Here is a 20,659-nt window from a genome sequence, read left to right as displayed (position 1 = left end):
GTGTTTGTCTACTCACGTATAAAAGACAGGACAGCTGTACAAGCAGACTTTGATTAATGTTTACATTTGTGCAAGGCACATTAGAACAAACTTTTACTTTTGCTGTGTTGGATAAAGACGAAAAACATTTGGTATGAGTTTTGTTCGACTATCTGAGATATCATTACCAACATCGCCCCCAACGTCAACAGCAGCAGCAGCAGCAACACCATCCCACCCCACCCCACAGAAAAGCACCAACCCCACTTCCGCAGGCGATCGACACACAAAGAAGAGCACCAGACAGGTTAACCTACTGACTTATATATGCACTGTGCATTTTGTCTTTCGTTTTTCTTTTTCTATTTTGACAGTTAGAACATGTATGAAGTACTCGTCGCGTTATGTGTAGTTAATGTACCTTGAGTGTGAGTGTGTGTGTGTGTGTGTGTGCATGTGCGTGAGTGTGTGTGAGCATATGTGTGTGAGTGTGTGTATGTGAGTGAGAGTGTGTATGTGTGTGTGCGTATGTGCGTGTGAGTGTGAGTGTGCACGTATGTGTGTGCGCGCGCTCTAGTCGACTTATGTATGTGTAGAAACAAATCATGTTTGTATTATTCTATGGACCCGAAGTCTTTCCAGTCGAGTTATGTAAAATGTAGAAATAAATCATGTTTATTACCATAAACACGTTTTGTCTGGTCCTTCTTTCCCTTTCTTTGTTGTTTGACCGCGGTATGACAACGAGACGGTACCATACTCTGTAACAGCAGACAAACTATATCAAAGACGTCATATACCAGAATGTGTGAGACACTGCTGTCATAAGCTAACAGGAGAAGTAACATGAGGTACGGGTAAACATTGAACAAACAACTTGATAATCAGCCATGACACAGCATTATGACACTGAGTATTTTACTATCGAAAAAGATCGTGCACACATCAATGAAAGCAACCGCGCTCCATACGTATTTGGTCATCTAACGCCGGAACATCCGGGTTGGTGTAACGAGCACTGGATTTGAAAACCAAAACGAAAGCATACACTCATAAATATATGACGTTATATGGAGATAATCATAGCACAGAGAGTACACAACACCTGTTGTACGACATACGTCAACCGTAAAGGAGTCCTTCATTAACGACAACACACGCACTTGGAAAACGACCATGTTCGATTTTTGATCGTTGTTGAATTCGAGTAGAGGATTCCAAAGTTTTCCAGTGGTTCCAATAGGGACGTATTTTTTTACAGGTTTGACTAGACAGAGCGTATTCAATAACACCTGACAGCCGATGTTACGGTCCGAGAAAGTTTGCAAGAGCGTTGTCTTTCCACTCCCAATTAACCCTTCTATAGCCACCACAACCGGTCTCCGCGCACATGTCGACATCCTTTAATGCTCGAGCTCATGTTGCTTATGAGTGAGTGAGTGAGTTTGGTTGCACTCAGCAATGTCCCAGCTACATGGAGGCGGTCTGTAAATAATCGAGTCTGTACCAAATAATCCAGTGATCAACAACATGAGCATCGGTCTGTGCAACTGGGAACCGATGACATGTGTTAACCAAGTCAGCGAGCCTGACCACCCGATCCCGTTAGTCGCCTCTTACGACAAGCACAGTCGCAAACATGGCTTTAAGGCAAACATGGGTTGCTGAAGGCCCATTCTACCCCGGGACCTTCACGGGTCAAAAGAGGAAGAACACAAGTGGAGGGAAGAAGAAGAAAACGAGGAAACACGCGTCGGGACGGAAGAGAACCATTCAGGACGTCTTTGGTTATTACCTGAAAAAAGAGAACGAACGTAACAAGTCATCGGTCATGATGACACTAACAAACGATCACTGAAAAACACCAATATCATTAACGGGACTATCATGATTCGACCTACAACCAACAAAAACAGCTGTTGAAAGGGTCTGTCTACAAGTTTGCCGTCCGGCGTCACCTCTGTCCGTGGTCAAAACGGGTTGGAAGACATCGACCTCAGAAGGTCATCCCTGTATGTCAAATGTAAGATAACTCACGCAAACAACTCAGATCTGGCCAGTGATGAAGAATGCGCTCCCATCAACCTCTTCTTACATTCTCTTTTTGCACAAATAGACGTATGGCTGTGGCTGCAAGGGCGCTTGGTTAACTCCACGACCAATCACTATCCATACAAGGCCATCATTCAAACGCTTTTGAACACCAATTACATCGACAGCTAGACGCAAATGGAGGCGCAACTTGTTTTCAAGGACACAGCTGGGGAGTTAGACGTAACCGACCCGAATGGAACTAACACGGGCATGTTCTGCAGGTATGAGTTTACTTCCGGGAGTAAAACGTTTGACCTCGAGTCCCGCTTGATGCATGACCTCTTTCAGATGAAACGCTACAGGTCGACGTGCAACCATGGCAACCAATCCGGACACCGCGTTCACATTGAGGACATCAAGGTTATGAAAGCGTGTGTGAATCCGGGTGTCATATGGGGTCACAATGAAGCTTTATCTCTCACAGTCTCGTATAAGTCACCATCCTTTTTATCGAATAACGAGAACCCGATGCCGGAATCCTTGGCTGTCGTATACAAGCGTTTTCGCGCAACACCTGGTATAGAAATGACCTCTTTGAAGATGTCCACTTTTATTTCCTCCCAATAGAAATCTTTCAGATGTGATATCGCCGTCACGCCGGGTTCGACATCGAGGTTGTTGTACCAAATCAACAAATCCCTTAACGTTTTCATATTATATTCCGTCCACACCCTCAGCGGGTAGGCGTAATGTTCTTCAATGGAAGTGGGGACATGTTTGAGCTTCAGTGCTGTCAGCGTTTCCGCCACAGACTCCTCTCCCGTTCTCGACGACGCTTGTACATTTCTTCGTTCTGATAATGAAATAACTAGTCTCGGGTCCGACCAGAAGGCTTCGACGAGGGGAATACGCGGCTCGTCCAAACGCTTAGCATCGTCTAGGTCGTAAGGGAAGAATCCCTTGCACTGGTCTACTTTCATGGTTTTAAAAAAAACGGCGTAGCTGGTACCAGGTGGCAGGTATTGAGAAGGGTCCAGTATATGAAACAGGTCGGTGGTTATGCAAAGGTGTTTCTTATTTTGCTTGACGATAAACCTCTCTTGACCAGAGTCAGCTAGTGAGAGCGCGCGAGCCAGGTGCGTTTTGACGAGCTTTAGGTCATACATAGAAAGGGAACCTGTCGGCAATAGAGTAATGCGAAATCCGTTAGGCGAGGCAGTTTTTTTAGATGTACAGCGTGTGATGGCGTCCATTCTTGTCGATCCAGCTCCTCGTTACCGGGTGACGTCGCCACATCAGTACCGTCTATAACATTCCAGTTGTTGTATGCAGGGCTGATCGCATCAGTCCCTATGACTTTCTTCAATAGTGTGTGGTACACGTGTGGCTTCGCAAGCCTGTTTAACTTGGCTTTCGAGTGTGTGGGGGGTCTTCTTCTTCCTCATTCCCATCATCACCATCATCATGACACCCTGTGGAGGAAGGGACAATGATGTGAACGTTGTTAGCCGGTTTGGTGGTCAGCTGGCGGGTCGCAGACGTGTCACTTCGTTCACGAAGAGCTCTGAGAATGTCTATCTGCTGTGTAAGCGCTTTGAATGCTTCCTCAAGCTTATGCTTTGTTCGTTGTCCAGTCTCGATCGCTATATGACGCATGTATTTCACCATACTGTCCAACAATACATGCGTATCTGGAGATACTATACACTCGGGCTCTGTGTAACCCGGAACATTACAACAGATATTGATATGAGATCATGTTTTTGCACCCACCTAGTATTACCCGTTCCGTTCGCTTTTTCACTGTGTGTTATCAGCAGTGCCTCCATGTCAAACATGATAAAGAAATTGTAACACCTGCTTTCGTCGGGAATAGTAACACCGCACATATCTTCCAACTGTTCATGAACCCACCAGAGAATATGAGCTTAGTCCTGTCACAGCATTGTGTTTTTTTCATGTTGTCGAACTTGTCTGGGTCTTTAGAAGCATCTGCGTGTCGCAATGTGTACACTTATAACGTCGAACATACGAGCTGAGGTTTCGTGATATACGACAGGTGACCTTTGTAACAGTTCATATGTAGATCCGCAACACCTACAGCGCAGGGTGTGTCAGTAGGTGACAGATGTATGGGAATACAAGAATACCCCATATCTTGTAGGACAAATATGTTCACTCGCACATTAAATAGCCTTCCAAATGCAGGTAAGTCTTCTGGAACTTTTAAACCCGGAAATGACTTTTTCCACATATTAGTTTTATGTTTCTTCATGGCTCGTCTCCATCCATGGAACAGTTGGAGTGTGGTGTTTTCGCCTTTACAAAAGGCGGGTTGTGGTGAGCCGTTAGTTTTTCCCTTCCTAACTTCCCATTTTTGACAAAACCGTAGATGAATAGCCAGACAACGAAACGCACACAGAGAGTCCTCGTGTCGGGTTTTAGTCAACAACAAGCACTTTTTATGGGATCCAGGACGGGATATTACCACCATGACGCCATCCGATATGTGATGTCAGTTCTCATATTATCAGTCTTCCGTACTTGTAGCTCTTCTCATACCACGGCGGCACAGTTCTCGCGCTTGGTCAGTCTGAGGTGTGTCACCGATATATCATTCCTTACGAGAGAATGTAAATGCACGGGACGACGTTTAATAAATAACGTCGCTATCGAACCCCGCAAAGTATGCGATCTTTCTTCCCAAGCTTTGTGCGAGTGGTTTGTGTGTGGATGGGTTTCGCACGGGACCATGAGGGGTGGGGAGCGGGTTTCTCACGATTGGACAAGCGAAGCATGAATAACGGATACAACAGCTCGTCTCAAACCGAATGGCTTGTTTGTTTGAGAGACGTCACAAATATATTATTCCTTGCAACAGAGTAAAGATGGATGGGGCACGTTTAATAATGACGTTACTACAAACCAAGCTAATGTATGCGTCTCTCTTTCTCCTTGGGGTTTGTGAGAGCGTTGTGTTGAGGCAGATTCACTCAGTCATACATTCCGCTTGGTGAGCGTTTTACCTTCATTTGGAATATTGTTGCTAGCTAATATGCATACATTGTCGTCATGGTGTGATTGTTTACCACACGAGCGTCTTACGGTTCTCTGGCGGAGGTATGCGGCTTATTTATATTAGACCGAACTCTCTATAATACCTTGGCTATAGCTTTCACTATCTGGTATCATTCTCCTGTCTTGGTGTGTTGTGTGCTTTATGTATGTCCAACTTAAGGACCGTGCTCCTATTAGTTGATATTGTGAAAGTGTCTTTATTTGTGACTTAAAAATGTGTGTTGTCATCAATTTACGCGCGCCCTTTCACTCCTTCTCATTCTTACTCTCTCATTCTCTCTCTCTCTCTCTCTAACAAACCTCTCCTTCGACTCTTACATATACTTTCCTTGTGTGACTGACTTGGGGTGCTTCTGGATTCTGACGACAATGTCTGCTTCCCTACCAAATTACTGTTGTTAAAGCTAAGGCCTAACCACGTTTAATAAACCGGGTGTTGCTTCCTCTGATAGTGCCGCTGCTACTGATTTACACCGACCTTACATCGCGGTTTTCGATCGGTTAAAGGTCACATGCAACCCAAAATTCAAACATAATTAAAACACAATTATCATTATTCATGACATATAATGTACATTGCTGCTTGTTAAAAAAACAAATAAACAAATTATAAGAGTACAATCGCGATTCAAAAGTGCAGTATTTTGTACTTGGGCTTACTTCCCTCGAAACGAAGCCCTCGGGAGACCGAACCCAGTAGTAACGACGGATTCCGATTGCCTGGTTCATTTGCTGGCACGCTGAGGGCTCATAGTGTGTTCAGAAAGATGATCTGTTTGATGGGCATTTTAGAAGTATGACGAGTCACAAGAAAGTAAGATTCTTTATTCGCTGGTTTCACATTAATTTCAGACTCTGACTTCTGAGTAAAAATATTTACTGGTCAAATTCCGGTTTGGTCGTATGCTTACCTATAGTGTAAATACACTCAAAACAAAATGATTAAATAATAATTATTTACGGGTGACAACAGTTCATAGCTGACTAAATATACCGATTTACATACGCTTTTCAGGTATTGATGTCCCATTTTGGTTGCAGTTGAATCAGAAATGTGTGTTTTGATAGTAGTGAGAAGGGGTTGTGGGGGAAGAACGGTGGTGGTGAGATGTGTTTATACAAGAACTTATGGACATAAGTCAAACTATTTATTTCACTACTCCCGGAATTTGACCAGTAGATATATTTACACGCTCTGCGCATGCGCACAGCGAGTCTGAAATTAATGCGAAACCAACGAATGGATAACTTCTTTTATTGTTCTTGATGCGTCGTTTTAGTATGGATTCATATACCGTTGTCAAACAAAAATCATATACACTAGAAGAAGTTGTTATCCATAAAGAATGTATGTAGAGATGTTGGGTTTTGTAAATACATGTTCTCTGAATTTGCGTTCGATCTAATAAAAAATCAGTAGAGATGGTGAACTACTGCGTGGTTGGAAACTGTCGTTGTCCAAGTACAAAGCAGGACTTGAAACTGTCAAGAGCTGGCACCAGTTTCCGTCAGATCCAATCATCCAGGAGTTTGTCTGCAACCCATAGACATAAAAAACATGTCACGTGTATAAGTATCACACCAGCCTAATTACATAATGTGGCAGAGACAGGACTCGGGTGCACGAGTCATAAATCAATTTATTTTGTTTATGGTGTATAACCTGATAGGTGTTAAGTATAAATGGCATGTGGTCAGTGATTGAAGCTGTGTATTACATTTTGTCTTTAGCAGACAGGCAGACATATAGGTGTCAATAAACCAGATATTGAGCTTTCGCTGTGACAGATGCTGCTTACCACAATCAACAAGACTTGTTTATGTAACGAGTAGATTATTTACTTGTTTCTATACATAACCAAGACTAGACTACTGCATACTCCGAGCATGCATACTGTTTCAGTCTGCTAACCTATTCACTGCGCATGCGTTATGCGCGCAGCGCAGCACAGCTTGTTGAAACCACTTTTCCCCCAGCGCTCAGATTTTGCGGGCTTTTTTTTCATCCCGTTTTTTCAACTTTATATGTTGAATTGGCATTTTTGATGATTTGTTTCGGTAAGTGCATACCGAAAGGTATCAGAATCTTTTTTACGTTGCATATGACCTTTAATTGAGAATAGAGGAGTACAATACCGTGTTGTGGACAGTGAAACCGATATAAAAACTGTTTACCGCTGTAGCGGGTGTGACTTTACGTGTTACGAACCCCGATATGTTGAGTACCACAGAAGTCTCCACGAGCAATGAAATGAAAGTGTTCACTTCTCCAGAACTGGAGAAAGATTACGCAAAGATGACTATACAATACAGCCTGATATGAGAAATAAAGATCACAGACAAGACACGTCCACACCCCAACAACAGCCTTTCTTCCTGCAGAGGAGGGGCGCCTTTTAGCCAACCGCATTCTGTTGGTTGTGGTGGGGTGTGTACACGGGTACCTGTGTACTGGGTGCTAACGCAATGTTTTGCGCTGACCGCACGATCCGTGGTAACTGTGACAATATACACACAGCTTTGTGTAACAAATACCTTTTTTGGAAACAGCCAATCGTGACAATATACACACGGCTTTGATGAACGCGCTTTTTTCCTCCCACACCTTAACAGTCCCTATAGTCAGCGACTCACAGTCTCTGGCTCATTCCGCTCCACTTTGTTGAAAGTGTTCAATCTCGCATGGCTTGTTTGCGTCGCGTGGCACGGGGGTCCGGCACGGGTCACGAGGTCGCCGGCTTGGTTCGTTTCGCTCGACTTGCCTCGACTTTTCGGAGGTAGTAAATGCTATGTTAATCATTAATGTCCGTTGGAAAATGTTCGGATAGAGGCCATTCATCCACTACTCAGGTTAATGGACAGCGATTAATACAAACCTTATACGTAAACTGATAATATTGATGGAAATGATTTATCCATTTGTATCTTGTAATTTTCAATGGAATTTAGTGAAAGAATCCAATTATAACCTGTACTATCAAGTAAAAACGTCATTTGCATTGTTATAAGGCCGGGCGGGACAACTTAGGAATGGCCAGCGAGTCCTAACTTGACACACAGAAGGGAGCAAGCTACAAAGACATATTTTATATCATTGGAAAGATCTCGAGGAGATGAACACAAAAGTGTTAATAAGCTCACAAATTGGCTCTGAAAATGCATTTCTGCAGAAATTTCTGGCAGAATGTTTTTCCTGCAGAAATGTCTGGCAGAAATGTTTTATTTCACTACCAGAATTATCTTAATTTAACAAAATTAGAGATTATAAGTAATGATACTGCTGCGTGAGTGGTAGTTTCATGTTTATTCCAAGTAATACGCACTTAGCGTGATCAACTGATCTGATATTTTTCTTTCACTCCCAGAATTATCTTAGGTGAATAAGATTAAACAATCGTTATATAATTTAATATTGACTTTCTTTAAATGATGTCGTTTTCCCTGTTTAAAGCCTTTTAGTAAAAGACAACCAAGTATTTTACAGTGTGAATTTAACCGTATTTCATTATAGCTTTTGCAATTCAAAAGGCTTATGCATTATTCCCATCCGTTTCATTATAACACAGTTGTAACTTCTTAGTGTTTTCACGTCGAGCAAGATTAATTTAACAGTATCGGGGTGCATTTTCTAATCCCAATAAGCCTACATTGTTTTTGTATGCGACATGGGTTGAAGGCTAATAGAGACGAAACCGGACATATACTACATACATAAAATAATAACAATGTAAGACATGTGAGCCATAATATGAATTCATCAACATGCCCGAAAAGACCAGCGTACCAGATGAGATGATAAACAATACTTATGTGACAATGCATCAGTGTTCAAAGTGACAATACCCGCGAAAATGTAATTGCCTCGTTGAAACAATGATTTATGCCGAAGTGGCCACCGAGTATTCACACCTGTTAATTGGTGGTTTATCAGGTTGTCTCTATAAGCGGTCATCGTTCCGGTTCGGTTGTCCTTGAGTGGACACCGCGGTTAATAATTGCGCAAGCCAGAGAGCGGTCACTCGGGGAATACACCGAAACAATGCCAGTTGGTGCTGCATGGACAATAGACGTTTTATAGAGTATAGCCAGTACGTCTTGTCGGTTCAAGGTCACAAGCAACACAAAACATTTCTTTGCAGATTTTCATTCGGTTCGGTAACAAATTATCAAAAATGCAAATTAAAGTTGTGAAGTTGAAAAATAACGCGTGGTTTCACCACCCATAGCACATGTGCAGTGATTATTTTGAACCGGGAAGCCAACTCGAACTCGTATAACACAAGTGATGTGTGCAAGATTATCTTTGCGGTCGAAGCGGGAGAACAAGAGATGTTTCTTGTGGTTACAAGCATCCTGGTTCGGCAGTAATAACAATACACTGGTACAGTACCTGCATATTTGCAACCCATGTTTTAATAAAAAAATGTGTAGTATTAGAAATGCTAATTTCATAGTTCAGTCTGAAAACTGAAATGTTTTACCTTATGTATATGGAAACAAAGAATACATTGATTGTGACAATCAGTCTATGTCACAGACAAAGTGCAACGTCTGTTTATTGTCACCTGTCACTGCTTGTCTGCTAATGACAATATGCAATACTCTGTCACATTATGTAATTACACAGACAGGCTGGTTCTGGTATTAATAGGCTTTAAACAGGGAAAACGGCATCATTTAAAGAAAGTCTATGTTAAATTATTTAACGATTGTGTTTAATCTTATTCAACTAAGATAATTCTGGTATCAGATCACTTGATCACGCTAAGTGCTTATTACTTGGAATAAACATGAAACTACCACACACGCAGCAGTATCATTTCTTATACTCTCTAATTTTGTTAAATTAAGATAATTCTGGTAGTGAAATTAAAAATTTCTGCAGGAAAAATATTTCTGCCAGAAATTTCTGCGGGAAAAACATTCTGCCAAAAATTTCTGCAGAAATGCATTTTCAGAGCCAGTTTGCGAGCTTATTAACACGTGAACACACTGGCAAATGAACGTTTCGTGTTCATCTCCTCGAGATCTTTCTAATGATATAAAATATGTCTTTGTAGCTTGCTCCCTTCTGTGTGTCAAGTTAGGACTCGCTGGCCATTCCTAAGTTGTCCCGCCCGGACGTTTATTGAAAACCGTGTTTCTATTTTGAAATACTTCTGGAATAAGAAGATACGCAGGTGCCTGTTTGGTCTCACCGTACGCGTTGCAATTTTGCAACAAAGTATCTCTTAGACGATGTACGTCGAGGGTCGTAAACAAGGTCGTATGGGCTACGACCTCCTAAAATAAGAAGGCTTTTGTGAAAAGCAGCCCTGCTGTGTATTTTAGCAATGTTTTGATGCATGAAAATCATTTTCAGACTTTATGCTTGCCAGTTCATTTATTTTCAGTTTCATAAAAGGATAATAGCGTTGACAGCAAGTATCTGTGTTCTTTTGACTTAGGAAAAGGCTCACCTGCAGTTCGCCGCCCGTAAACATCCGGGGTAATCGGTTCCCACTTTTTCTCAACCTGCAATACCAGAGTCACTAAAGGCATATTTCAACATCGGGATGGAGGTTTATGTACCAAATCCACTCCGATGATTTACGTGTCAAAAGTTTGGTCACGGCGCCAAGTTCTGCCGGAGCATGATGGTAGCATGCTGTCGTTGTACTAAATCCTGTCCATATTATGAATTTGAAGCCCAAATCATAAAAGCTAAACATACAACTAACATCACCTGCCAAGAAGCAAAAAACCAAGTACTACTACTCAACCGTATGCAAAACCATATGCCGCAGCAGTTTCTGTACTCAAGTTTGTAAGACAGTCTCTGTTTCATGTAAGACCAACATCTCCTGGGTCAAGGATGATCAGACTGTGCCGCAGCAGTTCACTGACATATCTTTCAAAGGTAGTTTGAAATGAACAACTTCACAAACGGACAATCCTGACTCAGTCGAAAGTACAACTGTGGATGATGCAAATTTAACTGGAAAAGATAAAAGAGAAATTGCTGAAAAGACGAAAGGCTCTCAGTCACGTGGAGACGCCCACTCCTGTTCTTATACCTGTCGAGGTTCATAACTTATATGAGCCTCTGGAGATGGACATCACTCCTCCCAATCACGATCTCCAAATCACAAGCCTCAATGAACACTTCCAGTGCCATTATTCAGTCGAATTGTACAGGACTGGAGAATAATTGTAATGATACACACTTACTTATACAAGATTTTAAGCCATCTGCGTTTTGTTTTCTACTCCAGGGCCGAAAGCAAGTGAGAGTTCATCAATATTAGTGGAACATGGCATACTTCACAATCCTGTTCCTCTAAATACCCACCTATACCTGTTGCTGCCCGTGTGACCATGCACATTGTTTTTACACTGTGTTCTTTCTGTCTTCCTCCTTCTTTTTCTGTGCAGCCTGTCGATCTTCAGGCACTTTATGACCAACTTCATAAGCCCTGTATCATCATGGGTGATCTGAATGGACACACTCCCCTGTGGGGAGGTGCACATACAAACAACAAAGGTAACATATTGCAACGTTTTATTTCTACCAACAATATCTGTCTCTGTAATCATAATTCAAACACTTATTTACATACGCTTCCCTTGACTTATTCATAACTGACTATAATCTGTTGGGTGAGTTTGGTCCGTCCATGACGACCTGTGTTGAAATGACCATTTTCCAACTATTCCCAAAGCCATATGTCCATCTGTCGTCCCTCAATTGAGAAGAAACTCTATTACTAAAGCTGACTAGCTTTTGTTTGAATCACTTTCATCCAGCAGTTTGAAACCTGAACTCTTTTGTGATGAAGTGAACAAAATAGACGATGGCTGCATTTCAAAGTCCTCTACATATCCACACATGCGAAAAACATGTTCAACAACGACTGCAAACAGGCTAGGAAAAAGGCCGAGCATTATTTCCATCGCCACCCTATGGCCCGTAATTTGAACAAATTCCAAATATTAAATGCAAAAGCACGACATACCTTCAAACAAAATAAACGTTAATCTTGGCAAACTATGTATCGAAAATCAATTCACGTACGTCAGGATCATGATCCAGAAAATCAAAGGCAAGGGCTCTCAATCTAGCATTAAACATATCAAAAACAGAGACGAGTTATCAACTAGTAAATCTGATGTTGCAAATACACTTGGAGAAACTTTGGCCAGACACTCTTCCTCAATTTAAAAAATATAACAAAACAGCAAGAAAAGACACATATAAGTGCAAGATGACGGAATGCACGTGGAACACTAATAACAGATATACAGTATGGTTTCCGTGAAAACAGGTCTTTAGATCATTTGGTGCGTTTGGAGTCTTTTGTTAAGAATGCCACAATTAATCAATAACACGCAGTGTCAATCTTTTTCAATTTAGAAAAAGCATATGGCACTACATGGAAATACGGCATTTTAAAAGATTTACATGATTTTTTATTACGAGGCCGTTTGCCTCAGTTTATATCCATCTTTTTAAAAAACAGACAGACAAAGACAGACAAGTCCGAGTGGGTTCCAGTCTGTCTGACCATTACAGTCAGGATCAGGTTGTCCCACAGGGTAGTATTTTGTCTCCTACATTGTTTAGAATGAAGATCACCAGTTTATACAGGGTTTTAACTGATTCAATTGATAGATAACTTATTGTGGATGATTTTAATATTTCTTGTCGCAGTAAAAATATGCATACTATTGAACGGAAGTTGCAGTGGTGTCTAAGCAAAACAAATAAATGGTGTTTAGATAATGGCTTTACATTTTCAAAGTCCAAAACTAACTATACATGCACCTTGCACACATTTCCAAAACTTGATGTCACACCATACTAATGGAAAATTAGAAATATCGTAAACTCAAAATCACAAGATTCTTGTCTTGGTGGCTAATAAAGGGTTCTAGTTTCCGTGGAACACAAGTCAATGACCCAAAAGTATAACAGTTAAAAGGAAGTAACTCTAGCAAATCCACCGCTCATGTTGAACGAGAAGGAAAGAAGCGTCCATAAAAGAATTCTTCCTGTCATGTGGAGGCCCAGAAGCTTATCTGAAATAACCAGAGAAAGAATATTCAGATCTTAGCTTGAACCTTGGAAGTTACACTAATTATTACTAATTCAGAAATCTCTTTCTCTCTAAAAGTAACTATGTATAACGGGGAGGAGGGGGTGCGATTTATACCTAATTTCAGTATACTCATAAAATTATAATTTCATTTTATAAAATTACAAATTTTAGTTCGTAACTGAAAAAAGGTCGAAAGTGATAGTTCAAAGATTTACTTTAAGAGTATTTTACTTGAAAAATCCTTAGTTGCAACAATATCCCTCATATCATCTCACGTGTGGTTACCACTGTGGCTGGGCCAAGTTTGATTATTTCAGAGCACTACTTGCATGTGTTAAAGCTAGTAGCACCCCTTTTTGAGGAATCTGTTGTTATCATGATGTCTGACTCTACTGTTATGAACTGGGACAATTCCGGCTCTCCAAATTCTCCATCCACCACTGCAATTCCGCCATGCATTTTGGAGTAATTACTGCTTTTGCTTTGGAGGCTTTGTGACATGCTAGCATCTTCAGTCGCCGATAGTGAAGAAGGGTTGGGAGAACTGCAAATGCAGATGACGTCAACTTGCCAACCAACGGGGCTATCTGGCGGACAGATGCGTTTTTTATTGCATGTTTTGGCAGTTTTGAGTAATGCTTGCTACTTTTGATTTTGGTAGAGCGAGAGTCACGTTTTTTTAGTCTACGATAAAACCAAGAATCCCTATCCTCTGAGATGGGATCATCATTGACTTTTTGAAGTTTATGATGAACCCAAACTTCTGTTGGAGAAACACTGTGGAATCTAGATCTTTTCTTAGGTCGTTTTGACCCTGATTCCTAAATAACATGTCGCCTTGATTGATGACTATTCTCAAACCTGTCCTTCTCAGGAAAGCTATTGGAGGTTTCATTATTTTTAAAAAAATACCCTGGGAGCAGGGGCTAGCCCGAACGGCATATGTTGAAAGTAGTATGTTTTTGTTTTCCATTGGAATCTGAGAAACTTTCTTAAAATCTCGCTCCCCGTAACCGAAAAGTATGCATCTTTGAGATCGATTTTTACCACGAACTCGTTTGTCTGCAATAACTCCATTAGATCAGATGTAAAATCTCTTAAGGCGTGGGATTTAACTTGCACTTTATCACTGTGAGATATATTCCCTCTAGATGTGGAAACATCCCAACAAGACGAATCATTGGCCGATAATGAATCTGATGAACTCGAAGAATGAGACGAGTCTGACGAGGTCGGACAACTGGGGGACGACGAACCAGATTTATCTCCCTTGAATCTCCGCCTGTCGCATGACGTCGGTTTGTCACGTTTGGGATTTTAAAGCTTTTCCAATCTAAGCGATTCTTGCGTTTTCGTTTCCTAGATAGACCCCAATCACTTGAATCATCACCATGTGTCTCAGCATTATTTAATTTACTTCTTGGCTGGTGCTGGCAGTTGCCGTGTTTGGCTGCTTGTGCCATATTGGCTGTCTATGCCGTCATGACTGGGCGCTCAAACTCGCGCTGGGAACTGGGAATTTCTGAGTCTGACATCTAATGAGTGAAATCTAGTGGTACGTAACCGCTGCCTGACCGCTCGCTGTGTGGCATTCTGCATAGCTGTTTCTCACTCTCCCATCAAGACTTCGGTGAGTTGACATTATATTTGTGACGAATTACTATAGATTGACACATTTGAATTGTACTTGAAAGCTGTCTTGTGAATCTGTATATTTTTGTCTTTGTTTTACTCAATATAAAGAATTATTGAAAGTTCTATTGAACTTCTCAGTGTTATATATTTTGCCGATTCTAGGGGGATTCCTTACACATTTCGTCACGGCAATTATTAACCGTAACCTAAGGCAATGCTCAACAAACCTGTGACTCAACCTCTCCTTCCATACTCTGATTACAAAGCTAGCATTAGAATTTGCACCCGTGATCTGATGCAGAAGAAACGGGACATCCAGGTAGGCATAAATAAATTACATTCAATAAAACCATATATCGGTTACACGTACTTGGGTTGTCAGTTCGCATTTGAAGAGGTCATGATACGACGATGTCGTATTGGCCACACCAGATACATACATGACTACCTATTGAAAGGTGAAGATCCTCCGTTCTGCATCCCTTGTGGTGAAAGAATCACGGCCAAGTATGTCCTGCTTGATTTTGTTGAATATTCCATCACCAGGTATAACTATTGTAAATCACGAACCATGAAGTTCTTATTTAATTATTGCATTTTCGAAAGAACAGGATTTGTTAACTAATTTGTAAATAGATAAATATTTTATGATTTGAAGTTTGAAATAGTCACTCAGACTGTTAGTGGCTGTATCCTCGTGGATGGTAAATAACAGGAGAAATATTGTCCTCCTGAGAGGGTACGTACGTCCCAGTACATTCAAACTTACCACTGCTTTTAATCGTAGCGCATGTGTATTTTTAATGTTTGGTTAGATGTCTCTAAATTGCCAACAGCTAAAGTGATGGGCTAAATACAGCTAGGGCCCATGCAGGAAGTAAATCCCCATGGTCCCTGGTATGGTGATCTACCTTCAGTTCTTGTCGGTCTATATCCCATTCTTATATTGTCTTGTCTGCATTTGAATTCAAATGTTAAATATAGATGCTAGGATTACTTCTAAATTACTGTGGTATTCTGGTTGGTTTTACTGCCCTTCGTTGACAGGTTTTACTAACTTAATGTATTTATGGTGATTTTACAACTTGTTTTAGTGACGATATGGCTGCGTGATTATAAATTTCAACTCACTCACTTTGGAACCCCCACAAATCTCCAAATATACTGAACCGGACAGGAAACGTCACTATCTAGTCCAAGCCACTGGAATCACAACCGACCGGCCTCGCAATGGAAGTCCGCCTGTGACAACATTGAGTCAAAATCGGCAAATTGTCCGTCATCATATGCAAAATCGTATCGATAGCGCTACGGCAACTGTACGGACAACTATTGGTAATAACCAGAGACCAATTAGCGCGGACACAATACGGAGGCGTTTGAGTGCAAAGAAACATCAGATGTCGCCCAACCCTCACTGTTCGACATCGTTGTCCTCGTCTCCAGTATAGGCCTCGCATCATTGGAACTGGTGTCACCGGGAGCGGAAAACTATTGTCTTCTCATAAGTTGTTTCAAAGGCATTTAGAAGTTGGTGGAATCAAACTAAATATGCTTTATGGTTCAACCTCTTTATTATACAAGGTCACAACATTTCGAGACAGTTCCTAGTCTATTCTTCAGGTGAAGTGAAGGTAAAAGGGATCAGTATATTTACACATAACAATACCCAGATAACAATGGGTAACAAGATATACAGGTTTCTATTAACTGATGTACAGGCTTCAACTGATGTACAGGCTTACATCCCAACGGCAATGTGGATTACCTACGACACCAAATAGCTGACATCATCCGCAAGACCGCAAGGCAGCAGAAGAACCTGTCCAAAGATGAGAGGAAAGCAATACCAGAACTCAGAAAGGACAAGGAGATCACCATCACGCCTCAAAGGGAAAGCCACAGTTATCATGGATACTCCAGAATTCAAACAGCTAGTAGACAAGACACTCAAAGACCCCACAACTTACAAACCTCTCAAGAAAGACCCTACTGCCAAACTAGAGAGACAGCTAAAGAAAACTCTGAAGACCCTCCATACCAACCGAGAAATCGGTGATTCCATATTGAACCACCTCAATCCCAACACCCAAACCGCCATATGCCCGTGCCATCGTCAACATACATACGAACCCAGTAAAGGCTAGAATCCTTATGTGCTCCAGATCATCTGTCTACTACAACACGGCCCAACATCTATCCCGCATCCTAGCCCCACTGGGAAAAACTGGCAGCTCCTTTGTGAAAGATTCGGCATCCCTGGTACAGCAACTGAGAAACATCAGTGACACAAAAAAGTTAGTCAGCTACGACGTGGCAGACCTATTTACCAATATACCCATCAAAGAAGCCATTCACACCCTATCCACTAGACTGGAAACATGTCTACGAGACCTGGACACCAAACTCACAGCCCAAAGCATCGTCGATCTTGTAAGTAAATGCTTCGAGACTTCATATTTCAACTGGAATGGCCAGCTCTACCAACAGATCCATGGATTGCCAATGGGATTCCCTCTATCACCACTACTGACAGAAATATACATGATTGACTTTGAAGAAATTGCCCTGAAAATTGCACCATTCACCCCAAATCTTTGGTTCCGCAAAGTAGATGATGTCCTAGTCCTCCTGGACGACAACCAAGATCCAGAGGCCCTGCTGCAACACTTGAATTGCCAACACCCAAGAATTCATTTCACAATGGAAGAAGAGACACACCAACAGCTTCCCTTCCTGGACATTCTTCTCCACCGACGCCAACAATCCATAGCCACCAGTGTTTACCGTAAACCAACACCAGTCCAACCATCACCCCCAGATCAAGAAAGGCATCGTAGCTACCCTGGCACGAAGAGCAAAAGCGGTCTGCAGGCCATACAGACAAAGCATTAAAACACCTGAAATCAACCTTCCAAAACCTTAACGAGTACCCACCCCATCTAGTCCGCAACACCATCACCAAGACCCTGAAAGAAACTCATAAGCTAACTAAACCAGAACCTTCCCCCATCAGAATTAACATACCATGGCCAGATAAGTCATCGCATCAGCTGTCTCATCAAGAAAACAACAGAATAGACGTCACCTTCCGTAGCGAGACCAACCTGAAAAAACTACTATCGGCTAATGGACGCGGAGCAACAACACCTAAATGCAAAACCCACAATGTGTGACGCCCATTTGCTGGTGTCCCCCGCCGTGATATTGCTGGAATATTGCTAAAAGCGGCGTAAAAACTAAACTCACTCACTCACTCACTAAATGCAAAAACCCAGCAGGATGCATCTACCAGATCCAATGTAGTTGCAAAGAGATATATATTGGAGAAACTGGTCGACCACTGGCTGTTAGGTTAAAAGAACACAAAGCATCAGTTCAAAATTTGGATCAGATGTCTGCTGTATGTGAACACATCATGCACAACCACAGTCATAAGATTGTTTGGGACAACACCAGGACACTAGTTGGGAACGCCAATGACTTCAAAAGATGCAAACTCCTAGAAGCCATTGCAATCAAGCGGAGCAAGCCCTCGATCAATAGAGACAGTGATGTTTACCTACCCAATGCATGGAACCGCCTTCTCCTCCGTGACTAACCTTTATCCAAACTTCTTTACCTGTAACTCGTTAACCTAATCAATACAAGCCTGCACACCAATCAGTACAAGCCTGTACATCAATTGAAGCCTGTACATCAATCAATCGAAGCCTGTACACCAATTAATAGAAATCTGTATCTTGTTACCCATTGTTATCTGGCTACTGTTATGTGTATCTATAACATCCCTTTAGTTTTACCTTCACGTCACCTGAAGAATTGACTAGGAACTGTCTCGAAACGTTGTGACCTTGTATGATAAAGAGGTTGAACCATAAAGCATATTTAGTTTATTGTTCTCTCCTACGACAGCCGGTATTGCGTCTCGACACTTACGACAGAGTGCGAATGGCTACGACTCGGGGGCGTTTTGCGGGTGATTGTGGTAAAGAGACTCGTGGGGAGGTCCGAGGATAATGGTGTGGGGATGCATTGCTCTCAGTCACAGACTATTCCCTATGGCGTTTCATAATATTGGTCCTGGCAGAGAAAATGATGTAACATCTACCCGCAACATTGATCAAGCGCTGAGATCGTCGTGCCACGTTTTGGTCGTGATGGAAACCACGTCTTCCAGCCCATACTGTCAGAGCAACTACACACGTTCTCCGTCAACATGACCATACAAACTCTTCAATAACCTGTCCTTAATTCAGCCTTAAACCCGATAGAACACTTGTGGGACGACATTCAGAGGAGGCTAAACCAAGACCGACACCTGCCGCTGACTGGGCGCAAGTTCCTATGCTCTTCATCAACCGTCTCATCCACTCAATGTACAGACGATGCAACGTTGCTGTCAATGCTCAAGGGGGCCATATACATTACTTACTTTGGGATCGTACTGTCGCGCCACCTGTCGTCATTTTGACTAGTAAATGTCTGACATTCGGCTTTAAGCATTGATGATTAAACCTGTCAATTTTTAAATCTTTCCAACAATTATTATGTTAATTACATGTGTTTGAATTAAACTGATTAATAATTTCAAAAAGGGATTGACGGTTTGTGTTTTTGCGATTCAGTGTGTAAGTGGTATCATGTTTATGCTGTTGTAGCCTTGTGTCCGAAAGCCAACGTTAAAAATCATAACCATACCATGTGTCGTAATTTGAAAATTATCTAGAATGGTTTGTTAGTTGTCATCGCGCTCAGTAGTATTCCAGCTATATGGCGACGGTTTGTAAGTACTCGAGTCTCGACCAGACAATCCAGTGATCAAGGAATACAGACAGAAATACAGAAATACAGAAATACAGACTGGTTTGTAGTTCCTTCAATCACCTATTCCCTTACTGCCCTTCAGAGTTTCCCTCTCTCGCGATTAATATGTTTTGTCACTCTTATTAAAAGGCCATAGAAGCAATCATGAAAGGAGACATCTTTCTGAATTTTGGAAGACGTTTTCAAGAGTTTCAACAATATTCAACACCATGATACAGTTACAATTGTACTGACAAATATCACGTGAAGAGCAGGTTAGAATCGGTCTTCTGCAACCCACACGTCATCGTTCACTAGATATGAAACTATTCATTAGTATTTTATCGTCACCTAGAAATGTGACCTTGTGACAAGATATTACTTCCAGCAATGTTATTTGTACAAAGCTTGAACACATTGTGACTTAAGATTTGTTTCAACCGCATTGTACTAAAAATCTCTATTGTATCTTGCTCTTTGGTCAATACATAATATTGAATGTTTTAGACTTGTCTGTGTCATAATGTGCTGGTTCTGAGGGGATTTCTTATACCTTTTGTCACGGCAAATTATCAACCGTAACAAAACTTCGAGGCAAACATCTTCCAGTGAGATGACACTTTCCAAATATGGAATGTAAATAATTGCTCCGTACATCGAAAACTGTCGAACACAGAGGTATCGGTGTTTGCGAACACGTAGGATATTCGTGAAGGGCGCTCCAGGAGACGTAACTCAATGGGTTCGCTTGAAATAATGTTCTCCAGGGAGAGGGTGATTTAAAGCAAAGAGGCATTAGTTCATTCGAACTTTTAAAATTTAATATTGCTAAATACGAAATTGGTTTTGGAATAGATTAGTAGTATGTGGTAGCTTCCCTGAGGGGTGATAATTACTATTATTTAGAGAAATGCATTATTTATTTTGAGAGATATGTGTTGTGATATAGTGCCTTTACGGTTTGTCATAGACATACAATGAAACGGGGATCTAGGAGCTGTATGGCAGGTATCCGCACGTAGTGTCAGCATGTAAAATATGTTGCGAGT

At 41.5% G+C, this 20,659-nt stretch overlaps 1 protein-coding gene across 1 annotated transcript; it reads left to right on the top strand.

The window, feature by feature from the left end:
- Positions 1–1,618: 1,618 nt before the first annotated feature.
- LOC137271593 (uncharacterized) lies at positions 1,619–17,699 on the top strand. The gene is made up of 3 exons (XM_067804037.1): positions 1,619–1,793; positions 16,544–16,859; positions 16,970–17,699. Exons 1-3 carry the CDS (start codon positions 1,619–1,621, stop codon positions 17,697–17,699), a joined length of 1,221 nt encoding a protein of 406 aa, XP_067660138.1.
- Positions 17,700–20,659: the final 2,960 nt, after the last annotated feature.

This window comes from Haliotis asinina, chromosome 2 (genome assembly GCF_037392515.1).
Source record: "Haliotis asinina isolate JCU_RB_2024 chromosome 2, JCU_Hal_asi_v2, whole genome shotgun sequence".
Taxonomy (NCBI): Eukaryota; Metazoa; Mollusca; class Gastropoda; order Lepetellida; family Haliotidae; genus Haliotis; species Haliotis asinina.
The sequence above is the reverse complement of the archived record's forward strand: the minus strand, read 5'-3'. Positions and strand labels throughout refer to the sequence as shown.

Coding starts and splice junctions, on each gene's coding strand:
- LOC137271593 (XM_067804037.1), top strand. CDS start 1,619: ATGGCTTTAAGGCAAACATGGGTTGCTGAAGGCCCATTCTACCCCGGG. Junction 1,794..16,543: donor CCTGAAAAAAGAGAACGAAC/GTAACAAGTCAT, acceptor ACTGATGTACAG/GCTTACATCCCAACGGCAAT. Junction 16,860..16,969: donor CCATACCAACCGAGAAATCG/GTGATTCCATAT, acceptor TATGTGCTCCAG/ATCATCTGTCTACTACAACA.